Consider the following 25,089-nt stretch of genomic DNA (forward strand, 5'->3'; position numbering starts at 1 on the left):
TTAACCAAATTTCCCTCTTAATGAGGAGAAAATACTGGTCCGCAGTCAGAGAAAGACTAAAGGAGGCAAAAATATTTGTGGGCTAGTAACACAAACAGTAGTATCTAATTTTTATATTGTCATGGCCTTTAGAAATGCAGCTGAGAAATTACATGTTTGTAAGGAGTGAAGTTTTATACCTTTATGTTGTATGACTATGTATAGCCAAATATATTTGCCTTCATGTGTAAGTAAACTGTTTATACTCAGTATCTGGATTTTGAGGGCAAAGAAGGATCAATGTGCTCTCCTTTTAGTCTTAAAAAAGCAAAATATGAAGTTCAAAATGAGATTACTAGAAAGGAAGATAGGTATTGTTGCAAATGATTCAAGGTATTAAATGGCAATATGTCATTTGAAATATCACATTAGAATTTGAAAACTTTTAACCTGCTAACTCTCAAATTAGCATAACAGAAAAGGGTAACAAAAATACCTGTTCTTTCTATTTATTTGAGCTGTGTATCTGACAGCATTTCTTTGTGCACAGATTTATTTCCTGGTTGGGTGATGATCAACAGTTACTCATACTTCGTGCATTTATGTCATTACTTTGTCTCCATGAAGGTGTTCTGCCTAGAGGTCAGGCCCTGCTAAAGATAATGTCAGTGTAAAGCAAAAGCAAAGCTGTGATTAAGGATCTGCAGATTAGTATTTCAGAAGCTAGCATTGTCCAGCATATTTTGGATGGATTCCATCAGTCTTGACCAAAGACCCAGCAAAACATAAGCAAAAGAGGAAATCAATACTTAAAATAAGAAACAGAACAAATCAAAACACGCTATTTGGAAAACGTTTTTTTAAAAATTATGTAAATACTTGTTACTTTTTTTTAATGCTGTAGAGCTAGGAAAAAGAACACAGTGAAAAATTACTGTAGCATGGATAAGTTTTCTTCCAAAAATATTTATTTTTACTTTTTTATCTGGACTCTACTCGCCAGATGCACACACAAGATAAAAAATAATCTGGAGAAAACACTGCAACAAACTACTTTTGTGAACTGCAGTTGGCAGAGGTGCTCTTGCCTCAGAAAGTTCACATGATGATGTGTTTAAAGCACAAAGTAATATTTCAAAACTACTGATAATCTATGATGATGTGTCTTTATACTTCTAAAACTATTACTTCTTTCCAGACGTTTGATTCCTTGAACTAAGTAAAAACAGAACTTTCAAAGAGTAAACAGGTTCCTGCTGAAAGGCATATGAACCCCTTCGTTTCTTCGTAGTCCTTTAGCAAGACCAGGCTGTAGCTGAAGATGTCTTTCTGGATTGCTCAAATATACAAATCACTGCTTTGAATCCCCCGCGGGCTGAACTTACTGACGTCTGACACTCCTGCTGTAACTTAGAGAAAATGAGCTCTTGCTGCCGGACTCTCTGTGGGCAGGTATGTGTAATGATGGAGTATGGAGCTTGCAGAGTGCGATGACCAAAAGACAGATACAGGTGCTATAAGCTGGCAGACATTGGAAAAGTGTTGATGTACTCCAGCTGAGGATTTGACTACTAGGTTTGAACCAGATTGAAAATGAACCGATGTGTTCCACTTCTGGAGTCCCTGTTACTTTGAGCACACTTAGGCTTTGATCGTAGAGTAAGGCTCTTGGAAGTTGCAGCTCATATCAATTGCTTAGAACCCTGTTCTATGCCAAGATCACAGTTCAGTATTAATTTACTATATTTCATTGTACTGATGTGGTTTGACTGGGTTGATGTCTGTTTAAAAAAACCTACCTGTTCAAAAAAAACTTCCTGTTGCTGTAAGAACCTGTTCCTGCCTTTGTAATAGCAGATTTTGAAATTTCATCCGAGAATCCAACCACGATGAATTTTGCACCTAATCCTTGGTACTGTTTCAGTTTTCTGGCACAGTTGATTAAGAATCTGATTATCCAAGGGCATCCTGATCTACTCATAACTAGATTCTGGTCTAGTAATATCAAGTCTCAGCTTAGAGGAAACCTTTATTTTTCTAAGATATGCCATCTTAAATTTGTCTGTATTAAAATGTCATTGGACTACGCTTAACCTGTATTGTGATATCTTGGTTGCAATATCACTGTGGCTGCTCCTTATCTTCCTGTTAAACTTGGAGACATTTGGAATTTATCTTAATTTAGGATAGTATTTTGATTAATTTCTCCAGAAATGTCACCATTGGTCAATTGGTCTTCTTGGACATCACCAAGAAGATGGAATGACCCTTTCTTCTCTTTTGACCCCACGTTTCTGCAGTCTGCTTTGGGAGCATGTTTTTATCTACTCTCTGTTTATTGGGCTAGTGAAAGGGAACAAAGTAATGTCATTTGTACACAGACAAGAAAAATGGGTAAGAAAAGTTTGTATTCATTTGCTGTTAATCATATTCTAAGTTGTTCCATGTAGCAATTCTATTAACTTTTCTAATTTGCTATTTAAACACATTGTAGCAATACAGAACTGCATATTGAAAAGATCCTAAACACATAATTCAGTAATTAGTAGCATACCATTTTTAGGGTACTAAAAATTGCTGCAGGAAAAACTAAACTTAGGGATCTGGGGAGGTTCCCTTTTCTATGGGGAATATTAAAGGCTGCGTGCACATTTGTTAAACATATGAGATTGTAACGAGTTTTCAAAAAACACAGATTTTTGAAACCATCTTTATTGGATATCTTACATTCTTGCCAGTGTTCTTTTAAAATACAACCTTTTCATTAAAATGGCACATCATGACATACCTAGCAAGGGAGCTGCAAACCTCTTAAGGAAGGGTTCTAATATACATGCCGAAACATATGTAAAGTGCAAAGCAGTAAATTGTATGGAGTAGGCCTCAAAGTTAACCAGTATAGCTAAAGTAGTATTTTGTCTTTATTTTTAAGGAAGGCTGGTAGTGTTACTCAGTTGTGAATCATGTCTGTTAAAAAGCCAGATGTTATTGGGTGTGAGTCTGTATCTTTGCACACTACAGAAGAGTTTAGCAAAATCCTTTGCTGCAGCTGTTTAGAAGGAAATTTCCTTGCCATTAGTTCCATGAAATGGACCTATTTTTTCTAAGGATTCAGTTTTCTGGAAGAAAGCCTTGAAAATACTTTTCATGTTTTAAGACCTACAAAATAGGTCTCAGTACTATAGTCTTTTTTTTACTTATGTTCTCTCTGCTTACAAAACCCTCCATCTTCTCGAGTTTCTTACTGAACTCTGCAACTTATTTAAACACATAGGCTGAGGAGCCTGTGTGAATATTCCTTTCTAGCTTCTGGTGAGTTGGTAGATGGGATCATTGTAGTTGCTGAAAATGTGCACATGGAATATCATGTGCCTGTGAGAGTGCATCTGCATTTCTGTTCCTGTACTTCAGGCACAAGTTTATGGCCAAGTATACCCAGATCCAACTAATGTTATAAGAACATGGAATGTAGGTGTAGAAATTGAGCTTTCTGTCCCTCAAAGCTGCAGTGAAGGATGTAGTTCGCAGCCTACTTGAGTGCAAAGCTTGAAAGGTTTCCTTTCAGTCTTTTTTGAGTATATTGGTAAATATGAGAAAAAATTATTACCCAGCTGGAAGCATTTTTCCCATTCCTCAGTTATTCAGATATGGCAAGAGGGAGGTGTATTCTTTGGGGGTTTTTGTTTTTCTAAAAACAATCTTTATCTCTGGAATGAGAGCGAGAGAAGAAGTTTCATTACAGAGGATAGTTTAAGGGGGGAAAAAAAGAAAAAAGTTGAAGCATGTAAAAGCTTGGTTAAAGACCCACTATTACTACAACTGTGGATTCAACTATGAGGCATCTATAATAAAATACTTTTATTGGCTTTATAAGCATTCAAATGATCTTAAATCTCACTAGGAAATAAAAAGGAACCTTTTGTGGGGACTTTTCCTGAAAACCTTCATAATCCTTTCAAATTCTGTAGGGATTTTGAGATGTGCAGGACAACTGTTTCTCTTTGTTAATAGTAGGTTTGACAAAATTCTGCATATTGTCATTCAAGAGTTGGTTTTTTGGCATGACCTTTTCAAAACTGTTTCAAGACAAATATTACTAAACTCACAAACAAAGCAATTTCAAGAATATGCATACCTTTGTGAATGGCCTTTGTGGTTTTGTGTATACAGAAATAGATTGATTACAGGTGTATATGTACCTTTTTCATAGGTTATCTGATGGCAACTTCAAGCAAAATGTGCATTAATTTTTTGAACTGAAAATTAACCCATGCACTTTCCTTTGAAATACATATAGATAAACAGAAGGAAATAGATTTTCATAACTTCTTCTGAAAGTCAATCTATAAACTGAACCAAATGTAGATTAGGAGCAAAAGATGCAAGTTCACTATTTGGTCTGCTTTATTTTGCAGTGCTGTAAGGAACAAATTGTCTTGCATTCCTATGCTAATAGGACACACTAATCACTGGACAAGGTGATTCTGGTTTTTTTCAGGGTTTATGAATTAAGGTTATTACTGGAAATGGCTCATTTACTCTGTATGTGCCTGAGACAGAAAGTCTGAGTCCTCTGAAGCTTTTGTAAATACACGTTGCAGAATCTTCCCAGACTGAGATGTTTGCCTGTTTGTAGCTGGCTAATCCAGAAGTGGTTTCCTGATAAGGTTAATGCCCAGTTAATTGCTCCTAGCCTTGACACACAGTTTAATTGCTATTTGGGCAACATATGTTTGTTGCTTGCTCTGTGTAGAATTCTAGGGGATGTAGCGATGCAAACTACAGGCTGGTGGAGGGAAAACAAAATAAATACAGTATTTTATGTTCTTTTAATTCAGGGCCAAGTGGATTTGGATGAAGTGTTTATTTAGTTTGCTGGCTGCTTCAGATGCTGTGGCATATTGATTCCTTTTATTACTAGCAGCCATTTAACCTGACCTCTCTCAGATCCAGTATTTTAAAAGCCATAAATTTTAACTTTACTTATGAGCAAGGACTGAAATGCTGTGAAAGCCTTTTTATTAGCAGAGCTTTGCCTTACTCCATGTTCGTGTGTCACCCATGGCAACAATATTTAGAGCATCTTAAATTAGAGCGACTGTTGGGCAGCTTGGTGGTGATGGGGTTAGCAATAAAAAGAGCTCATAAATATCTCAAGCATGTAGGATTCACTGATCAGAGTGTGGGCAGGTGTACAAAAGCAACAAAAGCAATGTAATTATTAGCAAAAGGTATCCTTTTCCTGGTTATTTTGTTCAAAATCTCTCTTTTCTTAGTGTTAATGTTCACAGATAAGGCAGATTCATTTTTTAATTGCAAGTAAGTTGCTGATATTTAAATGTATTTTCCTTGTTGCCTTGGCTTGGCTTTTCTTTTACAATGATCCTCTTCCTTGTTGTTTCAATAGCCTAAATTAATCCCCAAACAATGCTTAATGCAATCTTTAACATGCAGATTATGTAAGTATTTATAAAAATGTGTACAGGCCAAAATTTGATGCATAGAAATGACATACCACTCTTTGAAAAAGAAAATAACATGATTATAAAAGAAAATAACATGATTATTGAATTTCTTTCTGCATTCGCATGTAAAGAACTCAAAAAAGCTTTGAATTAGTGAAGAAAACACAAAGCTTAATATGAACTTTTTACATTGTTCTAATTTGTTACTTCTGATTTAAATTAGTAATTTTAAAAAATATTATTTCAGGCTTAATGACTAAGATTGAGTAATAATTAGGAGCTTATTTCAAAGTAGGCTTAAGACTTAGCTTAAATCCATGGCTATGATCTACTTTGTTAAGTTTTGGCTTGCTTTCTTCTGTTCTGCTACTGAAGAAGTTTCCCTGTCTGTCCCACAAATTAAAGGTAACGTCTCATACCAGTGAAAGTGACTTTGTTTAAATATTAGTGCAGGGACTCTTTACTTCATGTTAAACTTTGGCCTGGGAACAAAAATGTTGGTTTAGTTTGAGAAGCGTAATTTATATCATTTAATCTCAGAAAGTGTCACACAGTCTTTTAAAGCTGGATTTGACCTTTTCAGAGGGCGGGTGTGGAAGTAGAAATAAAGCAATCACAGGGCACTGGAATTTTTTTGCTACTACTCAGTTCCAGACTGATCAATTTACAAGGTGCCTGAAATCACTATTTTCTAAAGACTGGACTTTTTCCTGTATGCATTGCTTCTCCTATAGCAGTTTTCCTCTAGCAGATTGTAACAGCTATATCTAAAGTCAGTTTAATATGCATAAATATCCCTGAGGAGAAAGCCCCTGCTTTGTAGAAGATAAGGTAGCTTGATTTATATTGGGATCTGTTTGTATGGCAAGTGCTTCAGTTTGTACCAACTAGAGGGAGAACACTAATCTGCTGGAGAAGTAGGGATTCAGATGCCTAGGAAAACTTTTCACTGGATGCAGAGCTATACTGTGAAGTGGAAGGTTATGTGAGAGGTTAAAGTTGTGTAACCAAACGAAGAAAACAAGTTGTTTCACCAGAGAAGATCAGAGGGGTTTTGTGCAAAGAAAGGCTTGACTGCATTTTGCCCGACATTGAGCACTAACCTGGCAAATGCACGTGCCATTTCACTGAGGCTTCTGCTTGAACCTCTATGTTTGCTCCTAATTCTTAGCTTTAATATTGGTGCACTGTGAAACTTGTTAGCGTTTTTGACATGTTTAATGCCATACATGCTCTTTTTGAAATATTAACACATTTCATTGCGGTGCTGTTGCAGTGTTGTTTGTTAGGGATAAGACCATAGAAAACAGTGACACGAGCGTACGTTTCTAAGGTGACAGTAGTGTATTTTCAGCTCTTGTCTAATGGCTGCCTTATTCCAAGCATTTCCCTTTCAGCTGGCTAAAGCTCAGCATACCTTCTGGGCCCCAAATTGTGAACTGTCATTATTCATAGCTGAAATTGCAGTTTGTGCAAATGTGGGCTAAATTGCAATCATTATATGTAGTAAAATAGATTGAAATATCTGTAAATCTGAAGACTGTAGCTGGCTCTTTTAATCAGAGAACTTGTTAAATTCTCCCATGCTTTGATTTCTCTTTATTAGATTTTTTTTTTTCTGTCAGGTGTGGGGTTGTTCTGTGTTCAGTATTTCTGCTTCTAATTTGGAATGCTTGGATTCAGGTATAATAAAATGAGCCAGACAATATATGTTGTCTTTAATATGGGAGTGCAAGATAGTGATTTTTGTCTTGCTTTTTATCAAGCCCTTCATAATCTTTTCTGTGCTACCTGTATAAACTAGTGTTGAAGAAAAGGCTACAGTGTAATGTAAGGTTTTTCTACAAAAATGTTGTATTAGAGCTTTTCATTTGAAAATCGCAAGCTAAATGATGTAATGACTTTCAGATTCCTCCTTCCCACATCATTCTCTGCATTGAATTGATTGATGATAGAGGAAGTATCTGAATATAAAAATGAAAGTGAGAGGAAAAAATCCTTTGTAGTTGTGCATACTGTGAGTCCTACCAGAAGTAAATGAAAGTACATTAAACAAAATGTTTCAGAAAGAATGGAACATGGAGTAATTTAAGTCCCCATATCATGTTGCAATCCTGTAGAGTGAGCAGTTAGATCAGTTGGGTTGAGGAAGACCTGAGTTCAGTGAGGCCAAGTGGGGCACCATGAGTGTTATTCAGGGTGTGTGTCCAAAGCAGAACAGGCACTGAGCTGTGCCTGCTTCCTTAGAAGCTCTTGGCACGTCTCACTCTGAGTCTTACCACTAAAGAAGTCCTCATTAGTGCTTCACGATCAAACAGTTGTTTGCCTGGTAAAAGCAGTCATGTGCTCTCTCCAGCATCCCAGTATCCACAGAGCAGAATACTCATGGTTTTCATAACCATTTTCTCTTCCCCAGTACCACATGAACCTCCATCATGTGCAATGCAATAGGAACCAGGAATGTGTGTATTTAGGAGACTAGTGAAAACAGAGCCAAATTATTTATAATCTGTTACAACTTTGTGTTTATTGTATTTTCTCAGTCTCAGCGATGCTTTTCTTTCTTTTTTCTGTTATAGCTGTTTTTTACCTCACTATATCTTTCAAAATGTAAATAGGAAATTAGTCTAGCTCACACAGATGTGTTCCAGTAAATATTCTCCTTTAGGCATATTCCTATAGTTTTGGTTTTCAAGAAGAAACATTATCTAAAAAAAAAGTTAATGATAAATATATAAAATGTTTACTCTTTAGGGTGTCTTAGGAGTTGTATTTCACATAGAGTGGCAGCGATTCATGGCTTCTCTTATTTCCACTCTCTCTGCATGTGCCTTTGGGGTGGCTTGCATTGCCCACAAGGCTGTGTCATTTGTTTCTGTTTGATTTTCATGACTGACATCTTGCTTTTGGCATATTTTCTTCTGCTGGGCTATAAAATAAAGAAAGGAGTGTGCAAATGTGGGAGAAAGATAATCTTGGGAATACCTGAAACTAATAATGATGGTAATAAAAGATCAGAAAGCATATTTACTTTTACATTAAGAAAAAAAAAATAAATCTGTGTTAACCATGTTGGCATTAAGCAGAAAATAAAGGTACGTGTAATACCATCTTTTGGTTAAAGGATGATCAGTTACAGATACCACTAAGAACCAGCAATTTGGTTTCAGCCAGTCATAGGCAGGTGGTGACATCATTTGTTGTTTTCTCTCATAAATTCAGTAGAGATGCATAAAGTAATTCACCATTTATAAAAATAATAAAGTGGATGCTTCAGTTGGCTTTTATCATTGTACTACGAGAAGCAGTAAAAGGAGGGCTCAAGGATTTAAAATTCATAGAAAGAAGCATTTTTACACAGTAAACAATTGAATTTCTTGTTGCCAAACTATATTTCCTTATTCACAATCGGGTAGGGCTAGATACAAACACACACCATGTGTCCCCAGAAATGCTTGTTAATAACTTGTAAAAGATGAGAGGGTTTGTTTATTTGTTGGTTTGGAGGTTTTCTTACCCATGAGGAAAAATTCATGTTTTCAGGCTTAAGGCAGTTCTAACTGTCTGCAGAAATGGAAAAGATACTGAGATGGGCAGGAGAAGGAAATTTCCCTAATTGGGATGTGATACTTGTCCATTACGGAGTCTTGTGCGTTTCTCTGCAAAGCACCCAGTAATAGGTGCTGGCTGAGAAAGCAAGGGGACAGGTCTCCCTGCTTAGGGAAGCTCTTCAGCTCCTGTATCTGTAGCTGTGCTCTAATATGTGATTACCACAGCCCTACGATGAAAGGGGAAAAAAAGGAATAAAAGCTGAATTGCAAAAAATATGGAGTTCTCACTGTTGCTTGTGAAGTTTAAGACTGAATTATTACATTCTTAGAACGGATAAGGTTCTTAATACTAATCTGCGAGTAAGGGCTCTCAGTAAGTCTTTGAATAAATGAGGACACCTCGTATTGTGACCAGGTGCCTAAGGACTGAGTGTGGGGAGGCTGAGCAAACACCTTGCTGTCTGTTGCATGTAACATGTGAGTGTGTTGCTCCAAACTTTAGGTGTTGGCTTGGATTTCCATAAGAATGGCCTTCATATGTTAAGGGTAGTCTTCCAGTTTGAGTAATTGGCTCAGCTTTATATAAAACAGGCTGTAACCAACATTTAACCTGAGACTTCTTTTTTTTCAGGTAGTAGAGCTTAGGGCAGTAATTCAGTGCAGTGGGATATGTGTCTAAATACCTTTGTGTGGGCTTTATACACAGCTCCTTTGGCCAGACAGGTGGCTGTAGAAGCAGCCTGGAGTCCGCACCAGCTGCTGGACCTCCCAGAGCCGTGAGGAGGAGGGGACATGGCCAGTGCTTCCCTGGAGACACTGTAGTTGCCTTGAAACCATCCCCAGTGGATACCCCTCCTTGGAGGCTTGATACCCACCAAGTGTGCTGGGTGCCCGCTGCCCGCAGAGGTGGGAGCCGTAGCCCCCAGCAGCCTTCACCCCCGTCCCCGGGCAGCCCTTGGCTTTTGGCCCAGCCTGGCTGGGTGCTGGGCTGCCCTGGGCCTGCAGCCCTGCCGGGGGGCTGCTGTGCCCTGTCTCCTGCCCAACAGCCCACCAAAGCAGGCTGCCAACTGAAAAATGCAAAACCTTTTTCTCTGCTGATCAGTGGCTTTCACTTTGCCATCTTTTACACCATTATGGTCCCCTTGGTTTTGCTCCTTCCCAACCTGAGATAGGCACCACAGTGCCTCTTACTGATGCTCATGTTTTTAGTGATTTTAAGCACGTTTATGTTGTATATAGTCATTTCTCTAACTCTGTTTTAGCGCTTGCTAATTTGGCAATAATGGTAGTCTCCAGAATGGCAATTAGTAAACAGAAGAAGGTTGCACTGTGACCGAGCAGCCAGTTTCCCTTAAACTTCTTTGTCTCCACACACCGCCACCCCCCCACACCCCCCAATCCCCCACTTGTTTTCAGCTACATATCAGTCTGCATGCAATGGAAGTGTAAATTGCTTTATGTAGGCACTACTGACAAGCCTTTATTTGGTGCCAAGTCTTAGCTTTTTTCCTCTTGAGAATTCACTGATCACACTTTTACTAGTTCAGAATTACCTGTACTGTAGGATTGCTAAAATCACAGCATATAGTACTAACATATCTCTCTTTTCTGTGACCCTTGAGTCCCTTCAGATGTGACAGTACATGGACATGTAGGTGAAGGGCTCCTGTTATGTTCTCCTGTTGCTTGTGTTAGTATCACTTAAAAGTTGAAAGCAAAAGCACTTGTGTTTTCAAAGACAGAAGGCATATTGCAAGGCAAAGTCTCTTCCTCAGTGTTTCTATGACACATTTACTGTTCTGCCACATAAAAACTAAGTAGGTGCTACAGAGGCTTTTAAATTAAGCTGTGAGTTTCTTCATTGATTGGAGTGCACGTATTCATTGAACTTTGTTCTTTACCTATCCTACTATCATTTTATTAATATTAATTAACACAAATGCTGCCACAAAATAAAGCCTTTCTAAGGTCAGATAGTCAAGCATTTAAAGAGAGGGAAGGTTTGGGAGACTTGGAAAGGTATTTGTTCTGTTTTTCTATTAAGTGCTTTCTTATGCCTACAAACAAGGAAAGAGACAGCAATATCTTTTATGTTAAGCTGTACTTTGTTTCTTGAAAAACCTGCTGTGCATGTTGGCATCATAGCACCAGTTTCAGCTTGAAGAAAAAGGTTGGATAAGACTTTGAGAGATCTAATAATATCTTCTCACAGGAGAAATGTGTTTGAAAATATCAACCATTCATACAACCTGCTCATTCTAAAAAGCAAAACCCTTGTTGTGTAGCAGTGTTTATTTTTGTGAGTCTTAAGATAACGCTGTCCTTGAGACTGTTAGCAGTGTCCAGTTGGACATTGCTGACAATAGGGGAGGAAGCAACCCCATTCTTATCACTGGCATAGGCTTTACAGGGGTGCAGAGCTAGCCAGCTATTGTGCATCACTTTGTCAGGTCTGTAAATTATGTGCCATTCCCTCCAAGTCTGAATGGGAATATCTGCTGAACTAGGTTTAACTTGATGTTATTTTTAGAACAAATTACATTGATTGCATACTATTTCAAAGGCCCCAAGTAATAAAGAACACAATTAAATGTATCTGACTAGTTTAATTTCTCTGTGTGGTTTTTGGTATAAAAATTTAACTATTTGTTTTCCAGACTATTCTGGCAAAGATTTTGGTCCTACTCTGGGATTAAAGAAGTCCAGTTCTCTTGAGAGTCTTCAGACTGCCGTGGCTGAAGTTAGGAAGAATGAACTCCCTTTTCACAGACCCAGGCCTCACGTGGTCCGGGGTCGGGGATGTAACGAGAGTTTCCGAGCTGCCATTGACAAGTCTTACGATGGACCTGAAGATGGAGAAGAGGGTATGTTGCTGATGGTACTTATTGAGGGAGCCACCATCACTTAGCACCGCTGAGGCCCAACTCAATAAAGCACCATGAGCAAGTGATTTAGTCCAATTGAAGCTGATCACATTTTAAAAGCTGCTCACGTCTTCCACTGAATAGAGCTGTCTTTGCAGTACCCCATCCAACCTTGACTGGGTTTAGTGTAAAGTCTTTCACTGATCTCCTTTGGGGCAGGGGTGGGTTGGAGGATTTAGAACTCAATCCTTAAATAATTATGTTTTTCAACTTCAAGAAGCAGCTGCTTTCTTCAGATTACATTAAAAATTATCTTGCTTGTTTTACAATTCCCCCTTTTCCAACCAGGAAATTTGTTTCATGTTGTAGATAAGGCAGAGTGTATTGATAGCACCCTGCTGCTCATTCTGTCACCATGGGTTTATAAACCCCAGTCTGGAAATACATCTCGTTTAGCATGGAGCATAAAACTGTGCTTGGATCCTGAGCCCCCCAAATAGCAACAGCACAACTATTCTCCAACCAGACAGAACAGTTTATCTGTTTCTTGTTCAGCCATTAAAATAGAAAGATTCCAGGAAGTGAATTAAATAATTTTGCTACATAGCTTGGTCATGTCAGTCACTAGAATCTCTTGTTGAAGTAAGCTCTCAATGTTTGCATCCTAGCACATTGGTTTTCTTGAGCTGATGGAGGTTAATAAGCTAGATTTCAAATAGAATAGTGCTTTACCGTGTCAGGATTTTTGAGTCAGGAATAATAACTAGAAAACAATTCACTAAAATAACTCTTTATTTAATTGGCAATACAAATCTGCTTGAATCCACTAGATCTGTTTAGTCTCCTTTTTAAATTATTCAATTAAATAAGTATTGTGAGTCATTTGAGCACTTTGTCGACACTCATGCTGTATTTCACGTGTTTGCATTTCAGTGGCCCGTAGCCATCCTCACTGCTTCTTTTTCATTCTGTGCAGATGGTTTCTCTGATAAGAGCTCTCACTGTGGTCAAGAAGCTCAGAACGTGGAATCTGGCCCTCCAGGGAACCCTGAAATAGAAGATGCAGAAAGCAAAGCAAAAAAAGACAAAAAAAATAGAGAGAAAGAGAAGAAAAAGGGCAAATCTAAAATCAAGGAGAAGAAAAGGAAGGAAGAAAATGAAGATCCAGAAAAGAAGAAGAAGAAAGGCTTTGGTGTCATGTTGAGGTATGGCATTTTACAAAGCAAAACAGCCACCCACTCTCATCATAAGATAGGAAACAACCGATGCTTTCATAAAGTAGTGGAAAAATTATTTCACTTGGACTCAAATAATGTTGATGTTATTGAAAAAGAAAGCAGTTTATACTTTTACACCAAACTTGTAGCTGCGGCAGAAGACATTTGGCAGACAAAATGTCTTTTTGTGCCTTTGAAATGCATTCCCATATGTCAGAAAAGATTCAGGGTTTTCAGGCTTAAAAGAAGTGTGTTTCAGTGGGGAAGGATTTGTAGGGAATATTTCTGAGTAATACAAGACCCGCTCCCACACTCGGACCTTTGCCTTGCTTATCTGCTTCCTTCCTGGGCTGCGGGGAGAGCAGGATTCCTTTTGTTACTGTAAACAGTCTATAACATTTGCAGTTGCTGAAAAACACTGACTATGATAGAATTTTTGCTTTGTAGCTTCAGCCATTGCCTGTGGTGCACAAAAGCTCACTGTTCTCCTTGCCCAGCGTGCAAGTGTTTGGATTTCTTCTCTGGCTATTTGTTCTGTGGCTATTATACTCTGGAATCATCAGAGTTCTTCAGGCTGTTTCCTTGCTTTTGCTGGAACCTGTGGTGCTGTAGGCACTCTGGTTGTTATCACCCCTGCCTCAGGTACCTGTTGACTCTATTGAGGAATTAATGGTTCCCATTTAAATAGATCTTTGCAATTAATATAGGATATGTGATGAAATTTAAGGTCACCTGGAGAAGGTTAGACTGTATGACCATGTGGTTACTTGTGGCCCTGAACACTTTGTGTCAGCTACTGGTGTTTCTTGGCACGCTGTATTGTAGACAAGCCAGATATGTATAAAAGCCACAGTCATTGTTTAGGCAAAGCTACATTTAACTAGTAATCTAAGACATTCATCTGCAGGATCATTCACTGATAATGATCTTCATTAGGACATTAGTATATGAACTTGCATTACAGCTTTCTGTTGCTATGTCCTCTGGAATGAAATTACTTGTGTTATATTAGCATGGAAGGTTTTAGCTGACCTTCTTCCTTGTATCAGCAATAGGAATCCTCTAAAAATTGTCCTATCAACTTTTGAACTCTGTAGAGATGTGTAAAAAATATATATGCATGTTTATGTGCCAAATTTGCATGATTGCAACAGTTGTTAGTGTTCACGAGATGAAGGTACCTGGGTATACCAGTCTGCTTTCAAATGGGCCTCTTTAGGAATACGGAGGAGACTTGTATGCACACCAGTGCATTGCACATGCATTTGTGTTCACACTGTTTAAACAAATAGGGCTTACCATGGAACAGTAGTCAAAACACTGAATAATTAGGAGGGTGACTTCAAAAACTCTTGTGTATCTTATTTGCATTCTTCTTTTTAACTCTTTGGTGTGAATAGGGAAGAGGAGGGCAGTGGCACAGAGGTCTGACAAAAGGATAAGTATTGTTTCATATATAACAGATATATGGCAGAATCAAAGTTTGAATTGCTAAGTCTTACAGGGGTATGATGCCTGAGGCAGAAAGAACATTGGAATGACATCAGAATCTAGAACAAGCTATTGTAGTTGACAAAAACTCGGATAATGGTCAATATGCAAAGCTGGGAATGATAGGTTACCATTCTTAGTGATTCCCTTTTTCAGAATATATTTCCCATTTTGGTAGTACACGAGTTTATATATCTGTTCTTTCCATAAGCTTGTCCTTTGTTTAGATGGGTAATCTTCCCAGCATACAGTAATTGTTCATAATATTTATTTGTCTGGCAGCAAAGAATGGGTATTTCTCTCCCACACCATTAAAAATCTCTACAAAACAAAAAAGATGGAAGCAACATGTTATAATAAACAGAGGAGGAGGAGTAGGTAAGAGCTAACAGTTCAGCTGGGAGATTTTTAGAGGTTCTGTGTACTTGTTGGTGTTTCTTTCTAGAATTTATAAAGCTGTTCTTGAAAAGAAATTCCTTCCTGAAAAGGCGAGAGTCCAAGGGAATCCCAGCTATGATAGATGTGAAAGAAGGGTGCTGACCTGTGAAGTAAAGATTGAACAAGAGAAAACAGTGTGAGTTTACTGAAGAATTGGGGACCATATGTCCTGCTCAAGATGATCAAATCTAGGCTGGTGTTTTTTCAGGGAGAAACTGCTGTTTATGACTTGAAAAACAAAGCCAATTAATCTGAATGTTTTTAAAACAAATAATAGGAACTAATAGTGGAATTTAGAACGGGTGAAATACTGACTAAATTGTAGATTCAAAAGGTGTTTTTTTCAAACTGGAGTTTTGTACTGATGTGAAGGGTGAGGGGTGTCAGGATGGCTGGGGAGGAGGAGACTGCAGTAAGAAGGTTTGAATGATCCGGTATTTTAGCAACACGGATGGAAAGAAACATCCAGATTTTTTAATGACGTTGTGGGGATGAAACTGGCATGCTTTATTGGTAGAACATCTGCGGAAGGAAAGAGAGGAGTTTAAGCTGACAAAAGTTGTGAGCTTCTGCAGCAGGCAAGGTGGCTACTAATTCTTGGTAGCTTAAGAGAAGGAAGTAGAGAGAAGTGTTTAGAAACTGAGCTGAGCTCAGTTTTTGACATGGTGAATTTATATTGGAAAGGGAACCTGCCATAGGAGGTATTAGAAAAGTAAACAGTGTAAGGGAGCAGAAAGCTCGATGGAGAAGGAAATCTGTAGTGTGCCTTTTGTAGATATGGTGGTGGTTGTGCTGTGAGATCACCAAAAGGACAAACAAGGAACAGAGCTCTTGCTAGACTGACAGAAGAGAAAGAGCCGAGGGAAAATAAGTTTCAATGGCAACTGGCAAGAGTGGGAAGAGGATATATCTGCCTGGGACCGGGCAATGTCATGAATTTTTTTAACTGTGTCTAATTGATCCTCGCAGGAGCTGGAACCCCCATTCTGCTGTGTTCATACTGTTTGTAGTTTTTGGGCAGCTTTGTTCACAGCTGTTTCAGCTGTGCCTCCATAGTGCTGCTGTGCTGTGTAGATGCATCCAAACAGAAAAACAGACTTGCTGAACCCATGTCAAGATTGGCCTGAGATAAGCAGGAATTGATCATCTGTAGTGAAAGCTCCAGGACCAGCAGGACAATGGAAATATTTCTGAGATCTTGCCAGAAAGCGCAATGCTAATTAAGACACATGCACTTTCTGGCGAATGACATGGGGTCAGGTGTAAAGGACAAAAGAAAGTAGAATTTGAGGCTGAAACAGCTGCTGGAAAAGTCAAAGGATAAAAGAAAGTGGAATTTGAGGCTAAAACAGCTGCTGAAAAAGTCACACTTGTCTGTGGTGGGATTTTTGTGCTATACTTGCTGGGTCACATATACAGCTGTAAAAAGTTTTACCTTGATGGTATGGCCATGTGAATCTGCTGGCTTCTGCCTTATGATCAATAACAAAGCATTTCAAGATGTTAAAACCAAACCCAGGTATTTATCTGTAGTACAAGAAGCACTGAGCTTTAGTCTTTTGCGTCTGAGATTTTTGAACATATTGGAATTGCTACTGCATTGGGTTTTTGCCTTTTTTTTTTTTAATTTAACAACAGAAAATAGCAAAGCTGTTAGCAGTTGCTAACAGATTTCACTTAGTGCCTCATCTGTTGCTCAGCTGCTATTTACTTGTAGTTTCTGGTCTTTTTTTACACATACAAAAAGAAGAATGATTGCTTCCCTGCTAAGCTTTTCCTTGATTGAAGCTTTATTTAGGTGACTGTGATTCAGAGACCATCAAGAAATCATGCTTTTATTTTTGTAATCATTGTTTTTAAAAAGTCCTGTTTTTTCACCTCATATTAACTGAAACTTTTGGCTGGAGCATATTAATGACTGTGGCATTTGGGGCAAAGTAGGTTAATGTACTGGAGATTTGAAATGCAGATGACACTGGTTAGTTAAGTCTCTATAATCCAAAGTGCTATTTTACTGTGGTGCCAACTGCACAGTGTTTGTTTTCCTTGGTTGGTTGGTTCTGATGCATATATTGCCCGCCTTAGTTCTGCATGTGTGTATGTCTGTCCAAAGAACAACAGAAGCTGACTCTGTTAACTGTTTCATGTAACATTGGCCAAGGAGCATTATATTTTACTTTTTGATGTTTTCTGGCTCACTGTGCCATCATCGTTCGCTAATAACCCACCACTAGACAACAGACAACTCAGTAAATTGATATTGCATATCAAGAAAACAACTACATCAAATACTTATATTATTGGACCCGTGACTAAATGTATGCTTGAGTCTCAGGAAAAAGCTAATGTCTAGCATCTGTACTGAATCTTTGTCAGAACAGAAATAATATGGAGTTCTGTGCAGACACATAAGATCAACAAGATTTCACAATGCCACATTTCGTTTTTGGTTCATCCCTTTTCCCACATTGAGCTGACTGATTCTTTCAAGGCACCGTGAGTCTTAGAGACTGCTGGACCTTAAATGAGCTTCCCTCTGCTTTTTTTTGAAGGTGTTTAGTATTTTCAGGAGAAACACTATAGTGAAACAGCATATTTGTGCCTTTGAATAAAAGTGTAGTGTGTAGTGTCATTGGTTTAGAACTGTCAAAAGCTTTGTGAGGTGGGCTCTGTAGGCTGTTTGGAAGGGTTAATTAACCTGTTGGTGCAGGGTGTTAAAAATCCCTGATGCTGAACACTAATGGAAAGCACATTATCACTTAGGACAGGAATGCAAAGCTGATCTAACCAAGAGGTTAATAAAGTAAATAAAAAAATTATTCCTCAGTTTGCTAGGTGATGAACTCCAGATTTTAAATTTGTGATCTATAGTTATTTAATTGCCATGCTTTGAAATATTATCAAAATATTCTCTTCTAACAAAGGTAGGCTTTGTGTTTCTAAGTTGGCAGAAGACTGAAACTTTAAATCACCAGGGAAATGTGACCTCTGCTGTGCCATGCTGTTCTGTATCCTAATCCCATAGCAGTTGTTACAGTGCTGGAGTATAATAAACATAAGTCTATGGCTCTCCCATTACCTTTTCCAGATAGCGATAGTAAAAATTCTGGGCAGCCCTTTCAGCTTTATGGGTATGAAGGTAAGATAGCTAATGGACTACAGCCACACCAATGGCATTTTAATAGGTAGCTCCCCCAGGCAGAGACCAGGAGGCTGAAGTCATAATTTTTTTTTTTGTGATATAAAAATCTAAGAGCAAGTATGTACGTGGTGACTCAGAGTAAAGAGTTATGCTGAAATGGAGTGCAGTGGGAGAGCACCCTCTCATTCAGTCTTCATTTCTAGGCTGGATTCAGGAAGAAAAAAACAAACAACCTTCTTCATATAAAGCAGCACTTGTCAACTTGACTATTTCACTAGCAAATGTTTTCTAAATTAGTGAGGTGAGAAAATGTCTATCCCCCACCAATACTGCACGTCAACCATGACTTGCTTATTTGTACACATATATATGTAACTGCAAGCCTAGGAAGCAGGAATATATACGTGTATATTAGTTAGATTTGCTTTTTCCTCTTCAGAAAGAGTGCAATTTTCCACATAATAGTTCATCTTAAATTATTTACCTTCCATTTCACAATATGAGCCATGAATATTTTATTTTTTGTCCCTTTAATTTGCCAATTTTCCTTTGAGCTAAGTGCCTTAGTGATTTTAATTTTTCATTCTAGTTGAAAGACAGAAATGACCCTTTTTTCATTACTACTATTATAGGCCTTGTGCTCAGAATGATACTTTTTACAACCAGCACTGTTGAGCCTGTAATGGTATTGCAGAGTAGATAGCATAATATACAGATATTGACTTCCACTAAGTATGGCACTACGATAACATATGGAGAGGGTTTTTTTTCTTCCCTGTGTTGCCCTTAGAAGTTGAGTGTTGCAGGAGAAAAGGTAGCAATATAATGAAGAAGGAGCAAATAATAAAGATGTGACTTGGAGAGAGGCGGTGTAAATAACATTTTAATGTATTTATGTGTGTATGATGCTGGAAATCAGTATAGACATGAATAGATTAAAAAAAATGCAACTAGATTAAATTGTTTTAATTAGGCTAAAGTTATTTTATGTTTTTTTTGTCCTCAATTGGAAAATTATCTGAGATGGATCATGTGTATTTGATAGACAGCATCAGTTAATGAAGCAGATGAGCTATTCAGAGGCCTTGATTTCTTTTTGCCTAATAAAATTCCCACTTTTCTTATAGGTATATTAGTAAGTAAAACTCCTCTTTGCTTGAAAGAGTGCAAGAGCATGAGAGAGGAGATACCTAATCAATTTAGTGTACTTCAAGTTTGTCAAGTATTTTAAACTGAAAAAAACAAACAAACATTTCATTTTACTTGTATGACTTTTCCTCCACCATATTAATTCTTCCTTGGATGCATTCATAGTCAGACTAAAACAGAGAAAATAAGGGGGTTTTGTACTAAAAATGATCATGTGGACTGCCTACTAAAGGCTGATTTGTTTAATTAAGCATCTGTTCTCCCCTTAATATGCATGCATAAATCTCATTAACGTTAAATGTATGCAAGTGTAGTGAAGAAGAATAGACCCCTCACTCTCATTACTGAACTTGGATAACAAGATTTATATTTACTTAACAGATCAGAGCAGAAAGTTCCCTCTGACTATTTAAAAGGACTCGAAATTGCAAACTGTTTGCAAGGAGCATGTTTTTTGTGAAATAGTTGCATGTTCACTTCAAGTTGAAATATCATTATTCAAGCCATTACTAAGCCAAAAAAAAAAAAAAGCCAAACACCAAGCAGTGTACTTTGTCTATAAAGATTAACTTTATGCATTAAATTCTACTTAAATGGATACTTGCCTATTTAATATTGATCTCTGTGCATACCACACCCACTAAAAGTAAACTCCAGGTATTTTCTGGAGGCAGTATGTTTCTTCTAAGTGTCTGTCTCCTGTCTCCTAAGAAATCCCTTCTCTAAGAAGAGTCCTAGAAAGCGAAGTGTTTTCTTGAATACTGAGCACTGCAGCACTGTGTTTATCCGTCATTCACTATAGTTGGCTGTTACTTGCTCTAAAATCCATCTCTTATTTGAGGATAAAACTTGAATTCCAGATTTTCCATATAAATTGTTGTGTACTGGGTATTTCTGTAGGTAGTACAGATGCATTATGGTCAAGGGTCCTTGAGGGTTTAAAGTCATGCACACAAGATCTTGAATTAGGGCTTCCTGAGCTGCATTTTTACCAATAAATACATATTTTGCTCAGGAATACAGTGTGGAGTATAAGATCTACCTTGAGACCAAAAAATCCAACAGGTTTTTGCTGATTTTCTGATTCAATAGTTCTTGTAACATGAACTTGGTAAGTGGGGGGACTAGGGTCACAGACAACAATTAACAGAGAAATGATACAGGAGGGGACTCCTGACAGATTCCTTAACTGCAGTGTGCTAGCAGGTGCCAGTTTAATAGGTATTACCATTAACAGCCATCTGTAGAGAAAATTAAATGTACTCATCTCACTGAATTATGATTTATGCCACACAAAGCAGTCAAACCAAAGTAATATTTATATTATAATGTGGAGTCATTGATTAAATGCACATGGCATCTCAAATCCAGTTGACATTTTAAGTTGAAATGATTGCAGACATGTGGCCATTTATTTAACTATTACTTTAAAAAATGTGTCTCAACTTGTTATTAATAGAAGAAAGTCAGACCTGACCAATATTTCAATAGGCTGACCTTTTGTTTTGCTGACATATAAAAGGAACAAAGCTCCTTTTGGGGTAGTCACAATTTCAGAGCATATGAAGTATGCTAGCTTCAGAAAAAACTGACCCCCTGAACCATTCTGTCTCTTTCTTCCCTCTTTTTTTCCACATAGGATTTTTGAAAGAAAATGAAGAGACGGTTTAGGAGATAGGAAAGGTTTTAGGTTTGGGGTTAGATAGGAAAAGGTTTAGAAGGTAGTCTGAGAGACGCTTTGTTTCAAATGCCTGCTCTGCTTCTGATTTCTTGCGTATCGCTGGTTAACTCAGCTGCTCTGAACCACAGTTCTTACACAAAAGTTATTCTCTGTGCTTGTAAAAAATAAAAATAACAACATTTTCCTGCTTCATGTTACCACTGCTCAGCTAAACCTGTTAACAATTAAATACATTTTAAAACTAATTGGCTACTCCTGTAACAATATAGCAGGCAAAAGGTTTTATTCTTAAGAAAATGAAAATGAAAAAGTAGCAGGCTTTCATGTGATTTTGCTCAAACTAATTTTCCTCTATCGCTAGGATTCTTTCATCTCTCTCTGAGGATGAGTTACTGTCTTGCCTTTTTCCCCAGGGATTCCGATTTTTCCCATTTGCTAACCTCCTGTTTCCCAGTGTCTTATTTCCACTTAGCATCCCTCTTTATCTTTGTAACCTTGTCCCATTATTGCTTCCCATCCATCTTTAGTAAGCTTTGGTCAGTTCTCTCCTTGGAAAAACAATACAAAGCAAGCCTATCCCAGTTTGCAGGCTCAGCCTTCTGCTGTTGTGCTGTTGAGAGCTGTTTGACACAGAGGACTGGGTTGCTAACCCATACCCATTCTCACTACTGCTAGTTCACGTGATGCCAAGCTGGGGTTTCCTCCCCCTCTCTCTACTACCTCCTTGCTGCAGACACTCTTACCTTTGGAAATGCATTTTGGAATGTAATGCCTCAGAATTATAGCTGACCTTCTATCTTTTACCGTGATTTTATGTTGTCTTGTTAGGAAAAAAAAGAGATTTGTCATTTCAAATTTAGCATGGGCAAACTAATTTTTTCTCTGCAGATTATTCTTCTTTATGTCCTTACTCTATCATCTTCCCCCTTTCACAAAAGCCCCTATATGGAATGTCATCTTTTTGTGAACCTTAAACCCAGTGGGGCAGTGACTAGAATTTGCTCACTTATTACACAACACACTGAAGACTTGACCACAGAGAAGTTTCTTCCCTTTCTGCTTAGACTCCTGTTGCTTCCAGATTGTATTGAATGATCCAGTATTTTAGCAACATAGATGGAAAGAAATCAATCTCTTGTGGATCACGCTGCTGGTCCAGTTCTGACTGCTCATGCCTGCCCTTGTCAGCACAGCACCAGCTTTGTTTCCTTCCTGGTTTGGTTTGTGTTGGCTGACCAGTGTGGTAACATAGTGGTTTGAGCAACCACAAACACTTACCAGACAGCCTGTCTCAGCAGCACACTTTCTACTGCAACGTGTTGCAGCAAGTTCAGGCAGAAAGTGTTTTATATGGCCCTTCAACTTCCCCGAGAGTTGCCTCTGCTGCGAAACTTCCACCATGTGTAATGAGCATTCCCAAGGCTAAATGAGTGATGAAGTAATGTTTTATATCCTTTCTGCCCCAGCTCCTGCTTTCCATCTCTGTCTACCAGTAGTAAGAAAAGGTCTTTTCAGCTTGCTGCTCTGCATTGCATTTGGCTGTGTCCCGTTCACCTCCACCTCTCCTCATTTGTTTGGATGTGAATGCAAAGGTGCAGGATTGATCCTTACCCAGCAGTTCCAGCTCGTTCAGCTGTTAATTTAGCAGTTAACTCGTGTTCCTATCACCTCCAGCCCTTCAGTATCAACAACACTTGTTTGTTACCAGGTTTCTGCTCTTACTTTCTCCTCCTCCCCCTACCTGGCTCTGCCCCCTGGGCTGTCCATTGTCCTAATTGTCACCCAGCTTATGCAGAGCCTTCATTAATAAGCCTAGAAGAGTTCCTTAGTTTGGGCTCTGCCCCCTGTGTGTGTTGCTTCTACTCTACACCTTGTCATAAGGAGCAACTGCTCTGATTTTCCAGTGGTCATGGTGCTGCTTGGCATTTACCAATTATGCTATTGACTCTTCCCCTCAGAGAAATATTTACATTGAAAGAATCTTCCTCTGCTTGTTTCCTGTTTCCTTTATTCGGTGGAAATGATATCTCTAGGGTCTTGGCTTGGCCCCTGGGGCATTTGAAAGAATTTGATCTTGCTCTTTAGAGGTCTTGGAATAATTCATAGTGGTGAAAATGAAGATGTCTTCTCCCTTTTCCCTTTGTGTTCTTGCAACTTCCCACTTCTCTATTTTGTTGCTGAGAAGAAACAGTAAAGAAGAAATAAAAAGTAAGCTGGGCAAATTAAAAAATGTTAGCCAAATGCTGACATGAAAAAAACTGTCACCCTCTCTGTGTATATATTATATGAACTCTGAGATATGTGGTTAAGGAATTTAAAAAAAAAATCAGTTCTTGAAGGTTGACTCACAAGGTGAAAAATCATCTGTCTCTCTGTGTATATGTAGTACAAGATACACAGGCTACTAAGTATCTGCTATAGTTCTTTACATTTAACTTCAGTATTAGGTTTGAAGTAATGAGCTGTATGCCTGTGCCATTCATTGTCCCTTATTTGAAAGTAGTGAATAACTGGCCTCACACTAACCCCAGATCATCATCAGGTTGGTTGGTAGTAATGCGTAAATAGAATTGTAAAGCTATTTTGTGGTGACAGAAGGCCACCGTTGTTATTTGTTATTTTCTTTGTAGCCAGAGAACCCCAGTGAGTAATGAGTCAGGCACTGTTCATTCTATCTCTGTCATCTTTTTGTTGAGTTTTTTATCCCGTAATGTGGAAATCTGTATTACAGTAGCTTAGTGTAACAGACTTCCTAATGCTCTGTTTTTAATTAAAAATAGATTGAGGAAATACACAATTCAAAGAAGTTAGCTTTCCTTTTTGCCTCCACACTCACTCACACACAAATGTGCTTTCCATATCCTCTTCTGCATTTGGAAGTGTTTGTTTCCATTCACATGCTCTTGGATTGTTCAGTCTCCCTAACAGAGAGCAAAGGAAGGAGTCTCAAGGAAGCTCACTTTCATTCATTTAGTCATCTTAGCAAAACATGTTTTTAAATGACTGATTTTTTGTCTGTTTGATTTAATGCAGTTTGCACTGTAAAATACAAGTTTTTATATAAAACTTTGTCAAAATGAAGATTTCACAAAATCAAACTGCACTGCTTTTGAGAAAAAAATTCCACAATACAGCTGCAGATTTTTATTGACTATGTGTGCATATAGATTCGCCAGAGAGTGACTTAATCTTAGTTACTCAAAAAGAAATTAGCAAATATTTCTCTCCTTTAAAAAGGCAGATTATTATGATTGTAAGTGCTGCAATAGATTAATGTACCTCTTCATCTCTGAAGACCTCCACCCCATCTCTTTTGTAATGAATTCCTATTTAGGCTATTTTAGCTCGGTTGTCATTTGTTGCTTCCCAAACCGTCAGTCATCTGCAGCAGTGGAGGGTGCTGTAGGGAGGATCAGGCAAAGCTCCAGGAGCTCTGGGCTGAAATGACTTGGGAAGATATGTAGAGAAATTTCTAGGTATAGATTTGCTTTGAATTCTCTCTGCCTGTAGCAGTGGTGTTAATTGCTTTGTTCCTACATGTGAGATGTTTGCTGATTTCAGTAACCATAAAGTGGAAGTTGTATTTACATATGTATAGTGTGAATGCTGACGATGTTCCTTCTGTAAGACCACGATGAGACCTGTAAATCCTGTGGTGTTGATCCTCTGGAAACTGCACAATTTGTTGACCTGCCTGTGAAGTTTGTTCCACTCAGTGAGTAGTGCAAACTGATTTGGCAAGTGAGCTTGCTAATTCTGAGTGGATAACTGGCTTTAGTCCTCAGTGCTATAATGAAGCAAATTTGGTTTTCTTGCATCTCCTGCGTGGAAAATACTATTAAAATCTGTGTCTTAGAGATATTTCAGTGTTTTACACAGACTTACATTTGTCTTCATGCTTGGAGGGGAGGAAAGAAGCCATACTCATACAAAATATGTGCTCTAGTGATCTAATTAGAAGCACACCAAGTTTTAGGCAGTCTAAAGTATGCTAACAAAATTATTCCAGTAAGAGTATATTTATTGAGTTCACCCTTAATATTTATTCTGTTTTGAATACCAGCTTTCTCTATCTTGTGGACATATTCAGATTGGAGAGAATGAGTTTAATC

General features: G+C 38.1%; 1 protein-coding gene across 4 annotated transcripts in view; it reads left to right on the plus strand.

Annotated features, from left to right (window-relative positions):
• The window catches only part of PARD3B (par-3 family cell polarity regulator beta), a 399,222-nt gene that overhangs the window by 246,237 nt on the left and 127,896 nt on the right, over positions 1-25,089 (plus strand). For all 4 annotated transcript variants that reach the window (XM_039389618.1, XM_027731420.2, XM_039389619.1 and 1 more), the window contains 2 exons: positions 11,653-11,859; positions 12,836-13,064. In XM_039389618.1, coding sequence (XP_039245552.1) covers positions 11,653-11,859; positions 12,836-13,064 — 436 coding nt within the window. The remainder of the gene's footprint in view (positions 1-11,652; positions 11,860-12,835; positions 13,065-25,089) is intronic.

This window comes from Pipra filicauda, unplaced genomic scaffold, assembly GCF_003945595.2.
Source record: "Pipra filicauda isolate LSUMZ 115617 unplaced genomic scaffold, ASM394559v2 scaffold74_size2892960_pilon, whole genome shotgun sequence".
NCBI lineage: Eukaryota > Metazoa > Chordata > Aves > Passeriformes > Pipridae > Pipra > Pipra filicauda.